The sequence below is a fragment of the Felis catus genome, chromosome B1 (assembly GCF_018350175.1).
Source record: "Felis catus isolate Fca126 chromosome B1, F.catus_Fca126_mat1.0, whole genome shotgun sequence".
NCBI lineage: Eukaryota > Metazoa > Chordata > Mammalia > Carnivora > Felidae > Felis > Felis catus.
Genome location: NC_058371.1, coordinates 69015662 through 69038154, shown reverse-complemented (window position 1 = coordinate 69038154; position 22493 = coordinate 69015662). Strand labels below are relative to the sequence as shown.

General features: G+C 36.2%; 1 protein-coding gene across 1 annotated transcript in view; it reads left to right on the top strand.

Moving 5' to 3' along the window:
* ETFDH (electron transfer flavoprotein dehydrogenase) overlaps positions 1-22023 on the top strand; it is a 32086-nt gene extending 10063 nt beyond the window's left edge. Inside the window, 10 exon segments of the mRNA NM_001290236.1 lie at positions 903-984; positions 1624-1742; positions 4585-4662; positions 8020-8166; positions 9747-9887; positions 13301-13444; positions 17132-17300; positions 19625-19807; positions 20202-20423; positions 21694-22023. Of these exon segments, the coding sequence (NP_001277165.1) occupies positions 903-984; positions 1624-1742; positions 4585-4662; positions 8020-8166; positions 9747-9887; positions 13301-13444; positions 17132-17300; positions 19625-19807; positions 20202-20423; positions 21694-21857 (1449 nt within the window). The 3' untranslated portion in view covers positions 21858-22023.
* The last annotated feature ends 470 nt before the right edge of the window (positions 22024-22493 follow it).

Genomic DNA, 22493 nt, shown 5'->3' with positions numbered 1-22493 from the left:
ATGTTATATCTGCCAACATTAGAATATTCACTACCTGTGAATATACTTTGTAAAGGTCAAAAATTATATGATTTCTGTATTATTTCTGTATGGAGTAAATTGAATTCCAAAAATTTCATCTATGTTTTTCTTTCTAAAACACCAAGCTCAGGGTACTGGGGTGACTGACTCAGTCAGTTAAGTGTCTGACTTGGGCTCAGGATGGTGAGTTCAAGCCCCACATCGGCCTGCTATCTGCGCAAAGCCCACTTTGGATCCTCTGTTTCCCTCACTGTCTGCCCGTCCCTCGCTCTCGCACACTCTCCTGATCTCTCTCTCAAAAATAAATAAACACTAAAGAAAAGACTTTAAAATAAAAGACCAAGCTCCTTTAAACTAGAAATACTTTAGTTATACCTAATTAACTTCCTTTTTACAATATTGTATCAAAAATAGATCTCATTGAATTGCTATAGTATCAATTATATTAGAAAAAGATTTTCTAAGCCCAACTGAGCAGATACAATCCATTACATACATGTTAATTGTCTGTATCCAAAGGAAAAATAAAACTTCTCTTCTGTTTTCATCAAGCAGGAAGTTACAACTTGGAGCAAGCACCTAGGCTAACCTCCCACAGAGAGAGGGAGACAGGAAGCCATGTCCAAGATGTCTCCAAGCCCCCCCCCCCCAACAAAGACATTTCTGGGATGTAAAACTGGCTTATTTAGGTTCTAAAAAGATTCCTAAACATCTCAAAGAGACAAAGAGGATTTATAGTTCCAAGTTTTCTAAAGGAAACGATGAAAGAAAAATGAGGAAAGTAGTTCACTTTCCCTTTGACAGTTTTTTTTTTATTATTTCTATTTATCATTACAAATATGAACTAAAAATTTCCTTCTTTTTCCTTCTTTTGTTTTCAGGCTCCACTTAACACTCCCGTAACAGAAGACAGATTTGGAATTTTAACGGAGAAATACAGAATTCCAGTGCCAATTCTTCCAGGTAAGGTATGATAAATATTTGTAGTATCTTAGAATTCCATACATGGAAGGAACTACATTTCATCTGGTGAAATCCCTTCCTCTTACAGATGAGAAAACTGAGGCCCAGAGATTTGAAGGACTTACCCAAAGTTATATAGCTAACTTGTAGTAAAACAAGAATAGAACCTGGTTCTTTGTCTTTTAGTCTAGAACAATTGAGATAGCCTTGTAAGCCACTCAGAATTTTAATTTAGTGTTGTAATGTTGTTTTTAATTTAGTGATTAGAATTTTTGCCAAAATTGTAGAAAATAAATGAAATTATGACCATTAGTGTGTATATTTACACAGAAATTATACATTGATTGGAATTTTTAAAATGTTTTACTTATTTTTTGGAAGAGAGAGCACAAGTGGGGAAGGGGCAGAGAGAGAGGGGGACAGAGGACCTGAAGCAGGCTCTGTGCTGACAGAAGCAAGCCCAATACGGGGCTCAAACTCATGAACCGTGAGATCATGACCTGAGCCGAAGTCGGCCACTCAACTAACTGAGCCACCCAGGCACCCCTATATTGATTAGAATTTTTAAGTTAAGCATTTGTGTATTTTATTTAGATATTTTATTCATAAAATGTCAGACTGATAAGCATATATTTGTAGGTCTTCCAATGAATAATCATGGCAATTACATTGTCCGCTTGGGACATTTAGTAAGCTGGATGGGAGAACAAGCAGAAGCCCTTGGTGTTGAAGTATACCCTGGTTATGCTGCTGCTGAGGTTTGTACAGCTTTATTTTGGTTTTAATATTTATAAGAATCTCTTTTCTTTTGAATATAAACCAAGGATAGTACAAATGTAAAGAAATAGATATTTGAGAAAAGCCATGGAATTTCAGAATTGTAAGATTAGAAGGAATCGTGAAAAGATCTAATCCAAAGAGTACTTGAATTCCTTATTTTGTACCTTCATCAAGTGATTGTCTAATTTACAATTGAACACCATCGGGAGTGAAATAATCTCTATCTGATGTTTGGATTGTTGATAGTACTCTCTTATATTGAATAGAAATATATCTTCTGTTTCACCCCATGTAGAACAAATCTGTGCCCTCTTCCAAGGACAGTTTTCCAATTATAATTATGCCCTCCTCTCTTCTTCCTCGCTTTCACTCTGGTGTTTTTTCTTTCCTAGGTTAAATATTCTCAGTTCTTTCAACCATAATGTACATAGTTTGAGTTCCTTCAGTATTCCTCAGTGCCCTGAGATTCTTCCCTTTTTATCCTCTTTATAAAGCGGCACCCCAAATGAAAAAACTGCTTCAAGAGAAGAGCTATTGCCTTCTTCATTCTGGAATCTGTTCTGTTTCTCTCAAAATAACTCTTTTGGCAAACATACCATACTATTGATTCACACTGAGTGTTATTGGGGAAATGATTAAAAATAAAATCCCTTACTGGGGCTCCTGTGTAGCTCAGTTGGTTAAGCCTCTGACTCTTGATTTCTGCTCCAGTCATGATCTCAAAGTTCGTGAGCTCGAGCCCCACGTCAGGCTCTACGATCACAGTACAGAGCCTGCCTGGGATTCTCTCTCTCCCCCTCTCTCTGCTCCTCCCCTACTCACGCTCTCTATCTTTCAAAATAAATAAAAATAGATAGATAGATAGATAGATAGATAGATAGATAGATAGATAGATAAAATCTCCTACAAACCCAGAAAAATCTGTATAAGTTATAAAAAAAAAGTTTTATTATTTAATGAGCATTAAACCAAGACTGCAATGCATGTCACAGGCAGTCTGCTAGGGAGATTGCCAAAACAGAAAGAAATATCATTCTCTCACATAGCCACACAGATACAGTCCATTACATACAGTTTAAGTGTCTTTATCCAGAGGAAAAATAAAATTTCTTGTATCTTTTTGACAAGCAGGAAGTTATAACTTAGAACCAAGCACCTAGCCCAGACTCCCACAGAGACAGGGAAATAGGACACCATTCTCCGTGGTGTTTACATTTCAAATATGTCTCCATATTTGGAGAAACACATTTCTGAGATGCAGATCTGGCAGGAGTCTTAAATAAGACTTTTAAAAACATTCCTATATCTCAGAGAGACATAGAAAGGGTTTACAGCTGAGTTTTCTAAAGGAAAGAATTGGAAGAATCGGCAGGAGGGGGAGGGGAGTTCTTTTGTTTTCGGCCTCAGGGAAAATTGAAAAAAAAATTTTTTTAAGTTTTTTTATTCAGAGAGAGAAAACGAACTGGGGAGGGGCAGAGAGAGAAGGGGACAGAGGATCCAAAGCCAGCTCTGTGCTGACAGCAGAGAGCCCAACGCAGGGCTTGAATTCATGAGCGAAGCTGTGAGATCATGACCTGAGCCAAAGTCAGACACTTAACTGACTGAGCCACCCAGGTGCCCCTCAAAAATTTTTTTAATTTGTTTTTACCCTTACAATATGTAAGTCAAATAAAACATGTAAGTCCCTGTATTATACTTGGTGCTATACTAATTTTTGTTTTCCCAGCTCATATATATGCATTTGGGTTTTTAGACCCAAATGTGGGGTTTTGCATTTTCCTGATTAAAATATTCTTGACTGGGATCAGTGTAAAAGTCACGCTTTGTAGAATCTATGATTTTTACTTTTTGTGAACAGACACACACACACACACATATACACATAGTCTCTTACACTTTTCTTCTTTTCCTCAGTCCGTTAAAGATCATCATCAGTAGATTAATGATCTGTTTGTTGGGTTTCTTTGTACTCTGAGTCAGACTTCAGTTCTAGTTCAAAGCCACATTCTACAGTTGATTCATTTTTAGGGTAAGAAATAAAATATTTATGTTTTTCTTTTTCATATCCATTGCCGCTAATCCTCGTTTCATCTTTTCACACCTGTGCTTTCTGTGTGATTCTAGTGTACGTTTTGTACTTCCTTTCTCAAGAGGATTTTTCTCCATAGGGGAATCGGAAGCCAAGTAAGGGTTACAGAGGATTGATTGCTATTTCTCATCCTCAGAATTACCCTTTTGACCAGTTTTTGCCAATCCTTCTTGCTCCAGAAATAAACTTTGATCACCTTTGGGCTGTCTTGAGCCTCTTTCTGTTTTGTTTTGTGGTTTCATTTTCTTTGGTGTTTTGTTTTGTTTTGTTTTGTTTTGTTTTGTTTTGGCGGGGGGAGGGGGTCTTAGCTCGTTTGGAACAGAGGCTTTCCTGACACTATTGTCTTCCCACCCACACTGATGGTCTTCATTTGTTACAGGCCCTGATTTCAGGTTCTGTATACGTGTTTTTGATATCTGATCTCTTCAGAGAGCTTTTTGTTTATTGTTACCGGTTTCTTTAGTGACCTCTGTAGTAGCTTACCACTTTTCTTCTTCAAAAAGTTGTGGCATTTCTTTCATTTCCAACTGTTAGAGCTGTGTTCTTTTATACGCTAGAAGGGAGTATCTTTAGAACATGTGTCTTTTTTTTTTTTTGCCTAAATGTTTTAAAGCCTTTATTTCTGTAATCTAGAGAACATGTTCACTTTCTTAAAAATCTAAGACTGTTTATTGTTTCTTTTCAAGGTGGTTGTGAATCCTAGGTGATAACAAAAGATGTTTTCATTTTAGGTCCTTTTTCATGAAGATGGTAGTGTAAAGGGGATTGCCACTAACGATGTAGGGATACAAAAGGATGGTGCCCCAAAGGTAAACATCTTAACAGTTATGAGCTTAACAAACTGACAAACAAAACAAAGAGAATCAACTTAAATGCAATAATTTAGTTCTGTTACAGAGTGTATGCTAATAGTGTGTGTTAGAATATGATTAATGTGGAATTTTTCTCGTTAAAAAATACAGAAGCATTTTTGAACTAAAAAATGACTTAGACAAGTCGATATAATGTGTTTAAGAATACTTTTTTAAAGAGAAAAACATGACTCATACAAATATAAAACAAACATGTGACAGATTTTATTTTACTCATTAATAAATGACAGACTCAGTGAGCAGTTCAAGGAGAATTCAAAAAACATACCCATGTGTAGGTCATCAGTAAACTCCATTGCCACTTCCACAATTTTCATTTCTATGGACAAGAGTCATTCGTATTACTACCAGTCATGTTGATAGAGTCTTTGACATGATTTTAATATCTTTTGGTAAATATTAAACTGATTGCTTTCCTTTCATTCAGATATAATCCTGGTTGGTTTTCAGGTGTTTACAACTTTTATTTTTGAATTTGCAAAGAAAAGCTCTAAGGGGGTGGATCCATAAGATTCCCTGGAAAGGACAAGGAAAAAAAACATGTTGCTTTCCTGTAACAATAGGACAAAACACAAATTAACATCTCAATAAATTAATTTGTCAATTCATATTTATTTGTTTATTGTCTTAATTTCTCAACTAGATCATAAGCTCCATGAGGGCAGAGATCATGGAGGGTTACTCCAGTACCTACCGTATAGTACCAGGTAATATCAGGTCCTCAATAAATATTTGTTAATTTAGAATTTATCCTTCCTTCTGCCATTCTTGAACAGAATTGGGAATCTCGTATTGAGTCTCCCTGCAGATGTTCCTGTTTCTTACCGCTTCCTGCCTAGAAATAAGCAAATGGCAAAGCTTTGGAGTCTTACCTACTTCATTGTTCTTCTAAGGGTTTGACCAGATTCATCAGAATTATATGAGGTCTGGGACTCAGTGTGTCCTGTACTAGGGCCCAAGAAGTTTTTTGTTTTTGTTTTTGTTTTTGTTTTTAATGCTTATTTTTGAGAGTGCAAGGGAGGGGCAGAGAGAGAGACATAGGATTGGAAGCAGGCTCTGCACTCACAGCACCAGTATTGTAAGAATATATATATACGAGGGTGTATGTTTTATAAACATTGTTTTTGATCACAAATAAACTGGAAACAGAGTTAATGGTTATTATGCATTAGCAGAACTGGTGAATAAGCTATGGTATTTCCACATGGACTACTACTATACAGCCTTTGAAAAGAAAAATTTGAACTATACAGTGACTTGAAAAGATTTTCATGAAGTAGTATTGAGAAAAGATACAGAACAGTTTGTATTATATGATCTCATTTTTTGTAGAATAAATCAAGAATCGAAAAAATTTAAGTGTGTATGTATCTCAGAATATATGTATGTTTATGTATTTGGGTAAAACTGTACATACTAGATTGTTAATATGGTTTATGGATGAAGTATAATAAAAGGAAGCAGACAAGAACAAAATAAAAAGGTACCGAGTGAGAGTACTTATAGATTGTGTATGCAAGTGTTATATACATGTATGCATTATTATGACACTAGTAAGTATTGCTCAAGAAAAAAAAGTTACCAGTAAGCATGTGAAAGATGTTCAGAATTTCTAGTAACCAAAGAAATTAATTTATTGTTAAATTAATGAGATAATTCTTACCATTCAGACCGAAAATATTTAGCACCAAGTATATTCATGTAAGAAATGCTTTATAATAGTGAAACACACTGGAACGGTGTGATTGTCCCACTATTGAGAATTGTTTAAAAAATTAGGGGACTCTATTCAAGCATTAAAACTGAATGCTATAGGAGGACGCCTGGGTGGCTCAGTCAGTTAACTTTATCAAGACTCTTGATTTCAGCCTAGGCCATGATCTCACAGTTTGTGGGATCGAACCCCACATCACGCTTTGTGCTGACAGCACGGAGCCTGCTTGGGATTCTTTCTCTCCCTTTCTGTGCCCCTCCCCCTGCTTGCTCTCTCTCTCCATCAAAATAAATAAATAAATAAATATTTTTTAAAAATGAATGCCTTATTTGGTGTATATTGCCTTAGACAAATCACTAATGTGAAAGCAGTTATAAAACAGTTTGTCAGTGTAAAACTACTATCTGTATGAATGTCTGCACACACACATACATGCAAGCAAAATGAATAGAGAAATATCAGAAAAGATATACTTCATTAGAGACTTTCCTGATTATTCTGTATTCCTTTATTAAGTAACTTTATTGAGTATCTACATCATGGTAGGTGTTAAGTGCAAAATATATAGAGCAAAAAAGAAGTAAAGACTTTAATTGTAGCTCTTTTTCTACTTGGAAAAAAATTTCAGTTTTATAATATACATTGAACAATAGAGGACAAGTTAAAGTGAAAAACAAGTAGCTAAAGAGTATATTTGGTATGATTGTGTTAGAAGGATATAAATAGGCTCTGTATAATTTTTTATTCATGGAATTTTCTGGGATGATTCACAAGAAAACTATTAATAGTGTTTTTTGCTTCAGATGATGAGACTGGAAAATTGAGCAGGGGGAAATGGCTTTTCACTTTTCACTTTATTTTCACTTGGAGAGAATTTTTTTAGAAGGAGCATGCTTTATTTCATTTTTAATTCTTATGCATTCGTTCAGGTACTTTGGAAGTTATAAAGAAAAATACAACAGAGACACAGGATATATTGTAACATTTTAAATTAGATTCCACTTACAGCAGTACCTAGTTTTATTTCTAGGGTTATGTATTTGTACTGTTTCTTCCATACCTGAATCATGGTTCAGTTCAAAACTGACCAGACAACTGATGAAAGGATGAAGAAATTGTGGTTTATATACATAATGGAATACTACTTGGCAATGAGAAAGAATGAAATATGGCCCTTTGTAGCAACGTGGATGGAACTGGAGAGTGTTACGCTGAGTGAAATAAGTCATACAGAGAAAGACAGATACCATATGTTTTCACTCTTATGTGGATCCTGAGAAACTTAACAGAAGACCATGGGGGAGGGGAAGGGAAAAAAAAAAAAAAGGTTAGAGAGGGAGGAAGCCAAAACCTAAGAGACTCTTAAAAACTGAGAACAAACTGAGGTTTCATGGGGGGGGGGGGGGGGAGGGAGGGGAGGGGAGGTGATGGGTATTGAGGAGGGCACCTGTTGGGATGAGTGCTGGGTGTTGTATGGAAACCAATTTGACAATAAATTTCATATTAAAAAAAAAAACTGACTAGAATGTGAATATTTTTTAAATTGTCAGATGTTGCAATTTAACGTTTTTGTTTTTTAGACAACATTTGAGCGAGGACTAGAACTACATGCCAAAGTTACAATTTTTGCAGAGGGTTGCCATGGACATCTAGCCAAGCAACTATATAAGAAGTTTGATTTGAGAGCCAATTGTGATCCCCAAACCTATGGAATTGGACTCAAGGAGGTATCCTGATTTGTTTTTTGTAATTTTCATTTTGAAATATGGAATTTAAACTTGTTTGTATTGTTATGTAGTTTATAACATTGATATAATTTTATAGTTGTTATATTTTTCCTTGACTTGAGATGTTCATTATGACGAAAAAGATTTCAGATATTTTTTAAGGGGCTAGAAAGTACTGCTAATCAAATTCCATTATCATCTAAATTGTATCTACATGTAATTGTTTTATCAAAAGTTGCTTGAAGGGTGCCTGGGTGGCTCATTCGGTTAAGGATCTGACTGTTTCAGCTCAGGTCATGATCTCACAGTTCATGGAATCGAGCCCTGCATCGGGCTCTCCACTGACAGCCTGGAGCCTGCCTGGGATTCTCTCTCTCTGCCCCTTCCCTGCTTGTATTCTCTCTCTCAAAATAAATAACTAAATAAACTTTTTTTAAAAAATGTTGTTTGAAATCAAAGTCTTGAACTTAAATATTTTTTTAAGTTTGTTTATTTGGGGAGAGAGAGAGAGCGAATGGGGGAAGGGCAGAGAGAGAAAGAATCCCAAAGCAGGCTCCACACTGTCAGTGCAGAGCCCAGCGTGGGGCTCAGACTCATAAACTGTGAGATCATGACGTGAGCCAAAATCAAGAGTCAGATGCTCAACCAACTGACCCACCCAGGCACCCCAAAAATACTTGTAATATTAATTTTTTTCATTATAATGCCATCTGCCCTAATAAGATTTGACCTGATACCCATATGCTGTTTGTAGGGTGACCGCATCTTACAAGAATTGTTTCTTCAAAATTGCACTGTGAAGATAATTTAGTTTATGAAATATATGCTCAGCCATAGTATATTGATTTGAAACCTAAAATTTAATTAGGTTAAGTATTGTATATATTCTCAGTTTATCCGATCTCTGTTTTCCCAAACCTTGTGCTTATTAGAGTGTGAAAGATTAATTATAACCCTTTTGTTTAATTTTTTTTAGGGTAAAGCTCAGAAAGTTTCAAATTCCATATATAACTAGATTTATTGTGAGTAAAGGCTTAATTGTTTTGGTAGGTTGCAGATAGCACATAACGTTATCTGATTTTTAAATAATATTTCAGATGGAAATTGTTTAAAATTAAAACTAACCATTCTGAAAATAGATGAGCAATTTTTTTCATTTGGGGGGGTAGTGCAGGAAAGCATAAACTATATTATTGAAGAATAACATATGTAAAGCAACAGGTCTTAAGTGTACAACTCAAGTAATTCTTGTAAGGTGAACACACCCATGTAACCACCAGCCAGATCAAGATGCAGAACATTACTAGCACCCCAGAAGTTTTCCTCATCTCTTCAGGGTGTTTCCTATAGACTTCATAACTTTTCTGACCTGTTTCCTTTAGTCCGGTTTATCACGCTGCAGTTTGATATAATTTTCTTTGATATGCGAAGTACTTTTTTTGTGTTTCTCAGTGTATTACTTTTTTTGTGTATTACAGTCTTTGACTTGAAACTTTCATAACTAAGACATAAAACTTGGCAAGTTATATATATTGTGGTGATAGAAAATATTTAATACTCTAGGACTTTTTTTTTTTAAGTTATGGATTATTGATGAAAAGAAGTGGAAACCTGGAAGAGTAGATCACACTGTTGGTTGGCCCTTGGACAGACATACTTATGGAGGCTCTTTCCTCTACCATTTAAATGAAGGTGAACCCCTGGTAGCTCTTGGTTTTGTGGTAAGTTACATGCCCAATATGGAAAATTCTGTTAGAGTCATTGGATCATCAGTGTTATGATATCTGCAGCATGTAAAATGTTTTTTACTTTAAAAAAAAAAAAGTGCTTTTCATTTAAAGGTCCCTTTCTAACTTTGTCAGTCTGTAAAGCGCTTGTGGCTATTATTGGCATTAGTCTATAGCTTTTTAAACACTATAAATATACTTTATGTATACTTTAGGAATCATAGCTACTAAATGCCCAACACTACACTAGATGCTTCACTGAGAATTCTAAGTTTCATAATAATCCTAAGAAGTAGGTGTGTCCTTATTTTACTGACAGGACACTGAAGTCCAAACAAGTTAAACAACTTTCTCAAATACACCCATTAAATGACAAGAGGCAGGATTCACACCTGAGTCTGTGTGACTTCAAACCCCTTTTTTCCACTTAGGCATGCTGTCACTAAAAATGAAAGCAGCACTGGGTTTGAATCTGTAACTTTTATCTATTTATTTTATTTTTTCAATATATGAAATTTATTGTCAAATTGGTTTCCATACAACACCCAGTGCTCATCCCAAAAGGTGCCCTCCTCAATGCCCATCACCCACTCTCCCCTCCCTCCCACCCCCCATCAACCCTCAGTTTCTTCTCAGTTTTTAAGAGTCTCTTATGCTTTGGCTCTCTCCCACTCTAACCTCTTTTTTTTTTTTTTTTTTTTTTTTCCCTTCCCCTCTGCCATGGTCTTCTGTTAAGTTTCTCAGGATCCACATAAGAGTGAAAACATATGGTATCTGTCTTTCTCTGTATGGCTTATTTCACTTAGCATCACACTCTCCAGTTCCATCCACGTTGCTACAAAAGGCCACATTTCGTTCTTTCTCATTGCCCTGTAGTACTCCATTGTGTATATAAACCACAATTTCTTTATCCATTCGTCAATTGATGGACATTTCAGGTCTTTCCATAATTTGGCTATTGTTGAGAGTGCTGCTATAAACATTGGGGTACAAGTGCCCCTATGCATCAGCACTCCTGTATCCCTTGGGTCAATTCCTAGCAGTGCTATTGCTGGGTCATAGGGTAGGTCTATTTTCAATTTTTTGAGGAACCTCCACACTGTTTTCCAGAGTGGCTGCATCAGTTTGCATTTCCACCAATAGTGCAAGAGGGTTCCCGTTTCTCCACATCCTCTCCAGCATCTATAGTCTCCTGATTTGTTCATTTTGGCCACTCTGACTGGCGTGAGGTGGTATCTGAGTGTGGTTTTGATTTGTATTTCCCTGATGAGGAGCGACGTTGGGCATCTTTTCATGTGCCTGTTGGCCATCTGGATGTCTTCTTTAGAGAAGTGTCTATTCATGTTTTCTGCCCATTTCTTCACTGGGTTGTTTTTCGGGTGTGGAGTTTGGTGAGCTCTTTATAGATTTTGGATACTAGCCCTTTGTCCGATATGTCATTTGCAAATATCTTTTCCCATTCCGTTGGTTGCCTTTTAGTTTTGTTGGTTGTTTCCTTTGCTGTGCAGAAGCTTTTTATCTTCATGAGGTCCCAATAGTTCATTTTTGCTTTTAATTCCCTTGCCTTTGGGGATGTGTCAAGTAAGAAATTGCTATGACTGAGGTCAGAGAGGTCTTTTCCTGCTTTCTCCTCTAGGGTTTTGATGGTTTCCTGTCTCACATTCAGGTCCTTAATCCATTTTGAGTTTATTTTTGTGAATGGTGTGAGAAAGTGTGAATGATCCAGTTTCAATCTTCTGCATGTTGCTGTCCAGTTCTCCCAGCACCATTTGTTAAAGAGACTGTCTTTTTTCCATTGGATGTTCTTTCCTGCTTTGTCAAAGATTAGTTGGCCATACGTTTGTGTGTCTAGTTCTGGGGTTTCTATTCTATTCCATTGGTCTATGTGTCTGTTTTTGTGCCAATACCATGCTGTCTTGATGATTACAGCTTTGTAGTAGAGGCTAAAGTCTGGGATTGTGATGCCTCCTGCTTTGGTCTTCAAAATTACTTTGGCTATTCAGGGTCTTTTGTGGTTCCATACAAATTTTAGGATTGCTTGTTCTAGCTTCGAGAAGAATGCTCGTGCAATTTTGATTGGGATTGCATTGAATGTGTAGATAGCTTTGGGTAGTATTGACATTTTAATAATATTTATTCTTCCAATCCATGAGCACGGAATGTTTTTCCATTTCTTTATATCTTCTTCAATTTCCTTCATAAGCTTTCTATAGTTTTCAGCATACAAATCTTTTACATCTTTGGTTAGATTTATCCCTAGGTATTTTATGCTTCTTGGTGCAATTGTGAATGGGATCAGTTTCTTTATTTGTCTTTCTGTTGCTTCATTATTAGTGTATGAGAATGCAACTGATTTCTGTACATTGATTTTGTATCCTGCAACTTTGCTACATTCATGTATCAGTTCTAGCAGACTTCTGGTGGAGTCTGTCGGATTTTCCATGTATAATATCATGTCATCCTCTTCCGTGGACCTCTCGTCTGCGCTTGGCTCCAGAGACTCCGTTCTGCTAGTCTTCTGGCGATTTTCTGGGTTATTTAGGCAGGTGTAGGTGGAATCTAAGTGATCAGCAGGACGCGGTGAGCCCAGCGTCCTCTTACACCGCCATCTTCCCCTCAAAAAAATCTATAACTTTTAAATGTAAGCATTTTCTCCCTTTTGGCCACTTATGTCTTTGCAGTAAATTACATCTTGAACCTTGCAAGGAATGGAAAAAATAAAGTTACTGCACCTTGCAGTTGGTCGCAACTTTATAATTTAATGTCATAATTAGACTTGTATGTGATACATTAAATTTTTGCATTATTGGTGTTTTTTGACAGATAGCCAAGTGTTCAGTATATCATTTTTGTATAGTTATTCCAGTGACTTAATTTTTTGAGAGCAAAAAAGTTTTGCGTATTAATTTTAGTGTTTTGATAATGCCTTGTAAAATGTAGCCTCTAATATTTCTTGTCTTCTTTTTTTCTAAGTATGATTACATTCTGTTTCTTCATTTGTGCCTTAGTAGCACCACATATAGTTTATTAGTTTATTACCAGAGTGGGTATTGATACACGAAAAATAATTACAGCTCCTTTCGTAGAAACATAATGTTAGCCACTTACCTACAAATACTTTTCTAATTTGAACTTTTATTTACAGAGCACAAAGATTTATTAACACGGTCTACATTTTTAAAGTTTGGCCAAATACAAACACATGGTATCCTTTTGTTTACCCTTTCTTTTCCAAACAGATTTTATTCAGTTAGGTTTGAGTTACTGCCTATAGTTCTCCAAGTATTATTGAGCACAAGAAACTTAATGCTTTCTCATAAATATTGCTCACATTTTAGTTTGATATAATTTGAAATAAAAATTTCTAAGTATATAAATTTACTAAATTTAAATATAAAAATGTTAAGGTTGGTCTAGACTACCAGAATCCGTATCTGAGCCCATTTAGAGAGTTCCAGAGGTGGAAACACCATCCCAGCATTCGGCCGACATTGGAAGGTGGAAAAAGAATTGCATATGGAGCCAGAGCTCTGAATGAAGGTGGCTTTCAGGTAACAAAATTTTTTATTTATTTCTGTATTATAAAGTAAACATTGAAAATATAATGTAACAAATTTAGATAAAGAATAGAAAATTATAGAAACTTTTAAGCAGAGCATCTAGTGTTTATAAAACTGTGTCACACCATAGTTTAAATTAAATTACACTGTGAGTTTAGTTTTAAGAATATATTGATTTCTTGAGATAAATTTATAGGCTTCTTGTTGGTTGCTTGGTTTTTAACCCGAAAATTAAAACTATATGATCCAAGATATTTTCCATTACTCCTTAGCAGCAAGGAAACAAAGACAGATTTAGTTTTCCACAAAGGTAATTAATTAATCCCAACTACCTAGTAACAGTCATGCCTTTTAGGTGGCCTCTGTCAAGCTTTTACCCTGAATTGTTCTATTTTAGTATATGTTCAAAATAAATCTTACCAAATGCAGTTAATGTATTAATTATATATAAACAATGAAATAAGCAATAATAAAAGCTGTTAGTACTATTGTAAAAATATTAAACATGTAAGATGATCTTAAAAATTAGCTCTAAAATCTATACCAAGTGATTTGAAGCAAGTTACATATCTTCTCTGGCTTTGTGGGATCATGTGTAAAATGAAGATGATCCCTTCTGTCTCTAATATTCTAGGAATCTAGAACTATCTTAGAGATTGGACTTTTTTTTTTTTTAATTCTGTTGTAAAAGTAACAGATAATAGAAAATGGGGGGACGGGTGCCTGGGTGGCTCAGTTGGTTGAGCATCCAGCTGGGCTCAGGTCATGATCTCATGGTTTGGGAGTTTGATCCCTGTGTCGGGCTCTGTCTGACAGCTCAGAACCTGGAGCCTGCTTCAGATTCTGTGTCTCCCTCTCTCTGTGCTCCTTCCCTGCTCACACTCTGTCTCTCTCTCTCTCTCTCAAAAATAAATAAGTATAAAAATTTTTTTTAAAAAATGGGGGATGAGTAACTTAACCTTTAAAATGAAGTTCTAAATATTTTGTTACTGTAACAATAATTCATAAAGTCCAGTAAAATCAGAGCTAAATTATAAATATAATCATTAGAATCTTAAAATAACAGTGTCCCTGTTGCTATGGAATTATTCTCATGAATAATTTTGTTTCTAGAGTAGTAATTCATTTGCAACAAATATTTATTAAGTTGTATTACTGTGTTCAAGCCCATTCAGCTCTTTTGCATATTGTCCATAATACCTGTCAATTTAATTCTACTCATTTTTATAGTATGAAGTTTCCAGTATATTTAATAGGACATCATCAGATTTGTATTTAAAAACATATGGCCTTGTGTATTTCAACCTCTCAGATGATTTTTTTTTAGATTGGAGAGAAGAGTTGACCACGCACACACACATTTTACTTAAATTTTCTGATTTAATTAAAGATTCAGAAACTTTTCCAGTAAAATTTTAAAGAACCTTAAGAAGCAATAATTTGGAAAATTCAATTTTGTTTATTTTGAGCTAACAAATATGATAAGATTTCCCCACCCCTTTTTTTTTTTTTTAATCATACTTATTTTATAACTGGAAGTTTGTACCTTTTAATCCACTTCACACATTTTGCCCTCCCCTCACTTGCCTCCCCTCTGGCAATCACCAGTTTGTTCTCTTTATAAATGAGGTAGTTTCTGTGCACATGACTTTTTATTTCTTTTTTTTTAGTCTGTACTAAAACTTACCTTTTCTGGAGAGTTTCCAACCTTGTAGTTTCATGTCCCAGAATACAGCCTTTCCCAGTGCAACTTTTCCTGTCCATAGTTCCTTGACCAGATACCTAGCTGCCAGTAACACTGCCCATACAGTGTAAGATCCTCACAGGATTTAAAAATCCATTTTGCTTGGGGCACCTGGGTGGCTCTGTCAGTTAAGCTTCTGACTTCAGCTCAGGTCATGATCTCACAGTTCATGGGTTCAGGCCCTACGTCAGGCTCTGCACTGACAATTCAGAGCCTGGAGCCTGCTTCGGATTCGGATTCTGTCTGTCTGTCTGTCTGTCTCTCTCTCTCTCTCTCTCTCTCTCTCTCTCTCTGTCTCTCTCTCTCTCTCTCTCTCTGCTCCTCCCCCATTTGTGCTCTTTCTCTCTCAAAACTAAACATTTTTTAAAAATTAAAAAAATAAAAATCATTTTGCTTGGACCATAAGATTTTTATTCTTCGCACTTAAGCACCATTTTGGAAGAACTGGCACTAACAATCCATGCCCTTTTATAAACTTCACACAGTCTTCTGGTTCTTAAATCAAACTTAGTGTTGGCAAGGTCAAAGTCCTATTTAAGAAAAGTGTCATTATCCAAATTACTAACTGTTAATCTCTTTTCAGCTAGTAATATTCAGCTAGTAATATCCTTTCCCCCTCTTGTCTATTTTGTGATCCTGATTTCAGGCTCTTTTATCTAGGCGGTTCTGATATTGAATTCGGTCTGAGAACTATAATCATAAATTCGTTCCCTACATGTACTGTGAACGGATCTGAACCCTGATCTGTCTTATACCAGCATTCCCTCTGCCCTCCAGCTTCTCTTCTCACCACCTCTCCCTCATAGTGAGAATTCTGTAATTGATAGTAGCTGTGGCCACGGATCTTGCAGCTGATGGCACTGGTTTCCCTGTTTATCCTTCTTCCTCTGTGTCCCTTTTGGCACCATCAGCCAAACTCTTACCACCCACCACTTTCTCAACACAGACTTGTGGCTTACTTTAGGAAGCCCTTAAAGAAGAAAAAATACAGAAGGAGGAAACTCTGCATTGGTCCTGTCTTCTTTCATTTTCAAACTACAGTTAGAAGACATTTTCTCATGCAATCTAATTTAGCCACTACATTGTAGGGTATATATAAGCTTTTACTGGGTAACCCAAATAACAGCACTACCTTTTATTACATTGTTTTTCATGAAAAGTATATACTAAGGCCCAGACAACTGTCTTAAAATTTGGTGGGGGGGGAGCGCCTGGGTGGTTCAGTCGGTTAAGTGTCCGACTTGATTTCAGCTCAGGTCATGATCTCACAGTCTGTGAGACTGAGCCCTGCGTCAGGATCCGTGCTGACAGTGCAGATCCTGCTTGAGATTCTCTGTCCCTCTGTCTCTGCCCCTCTCCCCAACTTGTGCTCTCACTCTCTCAAAAAAATAAACTTTATAAATAAATAAATAAATAAAATTTATTTTGGAAATTCAACTTATTCTTAACTTAATTAAAATATATCTTTAAAGTAGTAGCTAATTGTCACGATACCATGATCAGAACCTAAGTTTCCATCTCTAGATATCAAAGTAAAATAAAACAGGGATATAGAGTTAACATCCTTTGTAAATCATGTTACCAAGAATGTATGTAAAAGCAGATTACAATTTCTATAATGGTTGTTTAAGTTTACAGAGTATTTTTAGATGTGGATATGTAAAAATAAAAATGTATGTTAATTTCTGGTTGTAAATCTGTCTCATGTAGGTTAGTCAGGGGGCAGAAGAGGAAGAAGTCCTAGAAAAGTAGTAATAGTCTAACCCTCATTCTTAAAAAGGAGGGGGGGGGGGTTGGAAACTGCCCTTATTCTGATTTTTTCCTTCAAATTTTTCCCTATAGCTTTAGAAGACTTTAAGAGAATATAATTTGTAATATTGTTCTGCTTGTTTAATTTGAACTAAAAATGCACTTTGAATGTTTCTTTCCTTCAGTCTATACCAAAGCTCACCTTTCCTGGTGGTTTACTAATTGGTTGTAGCCCTGGTTTCATGAATGTTCCCAAGATCAAAGGTTCCCACACAGCAATGAAAAGTGGAATTTTGGCAGCAGAATCTATTTTTAATCAACTAACTGGTGAAAATCTCCAATCAAAGACAATAGGTAAGAAATTCCTATTTAAAGCATAGAAAATTGTCAAGGTCTTCATTGAGATATTAAAAAGAATCTTTTTAGACATACACTTAGTATACAAAGAATGAAAATAAATACAATTAAAAATCTTGGTCTTTTTTATGCATATTTCAACCGATATTTAAAAGATATATATTGTATCTGTCCCTTTACACAAAGCACTCAAATGTGTGCTGTGTGAAGAAAACTAACCTCAGTAATTAGATTTTTCCAGCAATGTTGTGTTTTATTCAGATCAAAAGTAGAATAGTACCAATGATATCTCACCTACTTAGAAATAATTTCAAGTTTGGGGTGCCTCACTGGCTCAGTTGGTACAGCATGCTGTTCTTGATCTCGGGGTTGTGAGTGCAGAGATTGGTCAAATAAACTTAAAATTTTTTTTTCTTAATTTAAAAGAAGAAATGATTTCAAGTTCGACAGTACTGCATTCTGTTTCATGTATGTAATATACACACTAAGATACCTCACAAATACTGAAGTGTCTTCAATCTGAAAACAGAACAGCTTTGCACACTGCAGAACCCAGGAGCACCTTTTCCTTTGCAGGCTTTGCCTTCTGCGGTGGTGGAGAGGAAGAGTGAACATTGAAACCTCTGTAAACCCTTAATCTATGAAGACCCTTTAATAGTTCTCAATTTTTCTCAAAATAAAAGCCTCAGCTTTCTTACTTTTCTGATTTCATCTCTTTTTACTCTCCATTCCAGCCACACTGGCTTCTTTACTATTCCTGAAACATGCCAAGCATGTTCCCATCTCATGGTCTTTACTCATAGCTAACTCCCTCTCTGCCTTCACCTTTGCTCAAATGTCAAACTCGCATTCATGGTGGCCTTACATTCACCATACCAGTTAATTTGCAACACACACAGAGCACTCCCACCACCGCCCCTCCACACACACACACACACACACACACACACACACACACACACACACCCGTGTTTTTTTATATAGTATTCTCCCCCTTTTGGGAAGATACTTATGTATCAACTTTATCTCCTGCCTCTTGCAGAGAATGCTTCAGCAGAGCAGGGACTTTGTTCATTATGAATCCCAAATACTTGGCATATAGTAGCAACTCAACGGATATTTGATAAATAAACCTTATTCCTTAGAATTCCAAATAACAAGTGTTCCTTCAAGTAGAAGTATGAAACCTGATCATGCCCTCAAGTATCTTTGTAGAAATGGAGGCCTAGGATGTGGAAGAGGAAGGAGATAGATAGAACATAGAAAAGGCAAGAAGCTACTTCAAGGAGAACAGAATAGGTAAGGAGTGTAATTGTGGAGCAGTGGAACCTTTTTCCTAATTTTCTTGCCAAGTTATCTTTCCTTATTGGGACCACCAGCCATACTTTCACCTTCTTGACACACAGTACCAGCACATAGATGATACTGAAGCAAGTAGATCACCAAAGACTAGATTGAGGATGACAGCCTGAGGGAGAAGGAATGGAGCCATAAGAGGCAACATTGTGACTGGGAAGTGTATAGTCACTATGGAGTTTGTGACAGTTAAGAACCAGTTAAATGCATGCAGCAAGTTTTAGGTATTGTTACAATTTCCTAGGGCTGCCACAATAAAGTACCACAAACCGGGCTGCTTAAAACAACGGGAATTTATTCTGAGTTCTCTAGGCATTGATGGGACCTTACTCTGCTGCCTCTAGTCTTCTCACCCCTCCCAGCTTTCTGATCGGTCCAGACATTCCTTGGCTTGTGGCAGAATAACTCTGATCTCTGCCTCCATCTTCACCTCTCTTCCATGTGCATAAGGACACCAGTCGATGGATGAAGGACCCACTCTATTCCAATATGACCTCAACTAATTACATCTGCAGTGACCTTATTCTGACCCATCCTGAGATCCTGGGGGTTAGGACTTCAAAATAATCTTTTTTGTTGGGGGGGGGGGGGACACAATTCAACTTGTAACAGGTGGAAGTGTTTCATTTAATCAGTTATAAAATGCCTCACTTTTATAGTAGCATGAACTTTGTAAGTAACCATTTCAAGTTCTTTCAGTTTTGAAATGGATTTTCTGTGCTACTAGTTTAAGAAATCAAATGTCTTACTGCCCGTTAACAACATATATCAAATGGTTATCTTTTTTGGAAGATGCCAACATTTACACAGGAAAGATTCTTCAGATGTGGTCTCACATGACCACCTGTTTAAATTTACTTAAGATTCACTCATCAAGTATTTCAGCAGCAAAATACCTTCATGATAAAGTATTTTATACTCCTTGAGGTGATTTGACACTTAACACTTCATGTTTTTAATAAAAGGACTCCATGTAACTGAGTATGAGGACAATTTGAAGAAATCATGGGTGTGGAAAGAGCTATATTCTGTTAGAAATATAAGACCATCCTGCCATGGAATACTGGGTGTATATGGAGGGATGATTTACACTGGAATCTTTTACTGGATATTTAGAGGAATGGAGCCATGGACTCTAAAACATAAAGGTAATTCCAACATACTTGAGTATGAGTATTAAAATCATTAGCTGCTCATGAATGGGGGGCACCTAGTTGGCTCATTTGGTGGAGCATGTGACTCTTGATCTTGGGGTCATGAGTTCTCGCCCCATGATGGGGGTAGAGCTTACCTTTAAAAAAAATTTTTTTAACCTCATGAATGTAATCCATTAAGTAGTAGAGAAAGTAAATTTAACGTTTTGAACTTGTCTTAGTAGAGAAATAATGAACTCAGTATTTTTAATAGTGTATTGTTACCATAAGAGGGTTTAAGTTTTATTTCTTTGGTAGGGTATTTTCAAGTTTTCATTAAAATGTTTGATAAAGTACTTTTATATTAGTGTTTTATTTTTATTAAACATCTTTCTCAAAATGGTTTAAGGTTCTGACTCTGATCAGCTCAAGCCAGCCAAGGACTGCACACCTATTGAGTATCCAAAACCTGATGGACAGATCAGCTTTGACCTTTTGTCATCTGTGGCCCTAAGTGGTACTAATCATGAACATGACCAACCAGCACATTTAACCTTAAAGGATGACAGTATTCCTGTAAACAGAAATCTGTCAATATATGATGGACCAGAACAGCGATTTTGCCCTGCAGGTCAGTAATGTGATTTCCATCCATTCCTAAAACACAAATATTTGTTTTAACTATGTTGGTAATAGACTTCCATTACCATTGGAAGTCTGCCATTTTCATTGCATGGAAATTGTAAATGACCCCCTACATACAGCTTCCTTTAGAAAGCTCATTTTTATGGTTCTTATTCTATCAGTGCTGAAATAATAGGGATTTTTTGGTAAGCCTAATTCAGATGACAGTTGTCAAAAAAACTTTTCCCTTTCTACCCTCAGACCAAGATAAGGATTATGGAACACCAAAGAATACCTCTTTCCATGTTCACAGGACTTAAAATCATTTCTGTCATGGCTGCTCCTACACACACATACACAGAGTATATATACTAAAATACTAGGGTATAGCCATATTCAGCTCAAAGAAATGGTCCCAGACATTAAATTCATCATGAATACTGTATCCTTTAGTGTGAACTTTCAATGAGAATTGTAATAGGAATTGATATGGTAGAATAGTATGTAGATATATGAAAATTAGCACATGATGCTAATGATATGATATGAAAGAATGATATGGTAGAATAGTATGTAGATATATGAAAATTAGCACATTCTGGAGGGACTAGAATTTGAATATAAGCTCTCTGAGGGCAGGCACCCCAACTGTCTTTTGACTTTACTTTTAAATAATTTCTGTCATCACACTGGTTTTAAACTCTTCAAGGGGGAAGGACTCGATGTAATTTGTCTTTTCAGTTGTAGCACACATATAACATTGGAGCTCAAAAACTGCTAAATGTTGTTCCCTTGTTAGTAAGACTAACTCAGCCAATACTGCTGTACCTTCTACTTTTATCTATAATTTATTTTTTTTTAAATATTAACAACTAGTTTTTTTTTTTTTTTTAACGTTTATTTATTTTTGAGACAGAGACAGAGCATGAACGGGGGAGGGTCAGAGAGAGGGAGACACAGAATCCGAAACAGGCTCCAGGCTCTGAGCTGTCAGCACAGAGCCCAATGCGGGGCTCGAACTCACGGGCTGTGAGATCATGACCTGAGCCAAAGTCGGCCGCTTAACCGACTGAGCCACCCAGGCGCCCCTTTTATCTATAATTTATACTAACAGCAATGGCACACACCAAGATCTTCATAATATTCTCTATGGGTAAACATTCAGAAAACAAACCTTTAAGGTTTCTGTAGCTACTGTTTGCAGGGGTTCAATTTCTATGTTTGAATTTTAAAAGTCAAAATACACACTTCATAGTATTATTTATTTTTCCTTACAGGAGTTTATGAATTTGTACCTTTGGAACAAGGTGATGGATTTCGGTTACAGATAAATGCTCAGAATTGTGTGCATTGTAAAACATGTGATATTAAAGATCCAAGTCAGAATATTAACTGGGTGGTACCTGAAGGCGGTGGAGGACCTGCTTACAATGGAATGTAAACTGCAACTGATTTCATTTGCAGGCACTTGTGAGAGTTTCTTTAAAATGTATGGCAAGCTAACTAAACATTTAGAAGTCAACAGGTTGTCAAACTATCTTACCACATATTACTGATCAGAATGTTCATAAAATTATCAACGAAATAAAAATTTTATACTTACACCTAAAATTGTCCCATAAAAAATTATGAATACACCTCTTACATAAAACCTTATCAATGAGGTAGCATCTGCTTACCTCTTTAATTCTTCAGAGATTCAGTACCAATAGCAAATACACTATTGGCCGGCCTTTAATGTATATTGCACTTGTCAAATTCAAGACTTCAAGTATAAACGTATTATTATTCTAGACCAGAGGTGAGCATCCAGCCCACCACTTTTCTTATGAATAGTTTTATTGGAACACAGCCATGCCCAGTAGTTTACATACTGTGTCTGTGGCTACAACTGTAGAACTGAGTAGTTGTGACAGATGATAATGGTCCACAAAGCCTAAAATATTTACTCTCTGGCCCTCTGGATAAAGTCTGCCAACCCCTGAACATGTATATCTGTATTATATGTAAGTATAAAAATGCCAGCAAAAACCAACCACAAAGAAATACATCAAAGAATCAAGGGAAACAGTATACA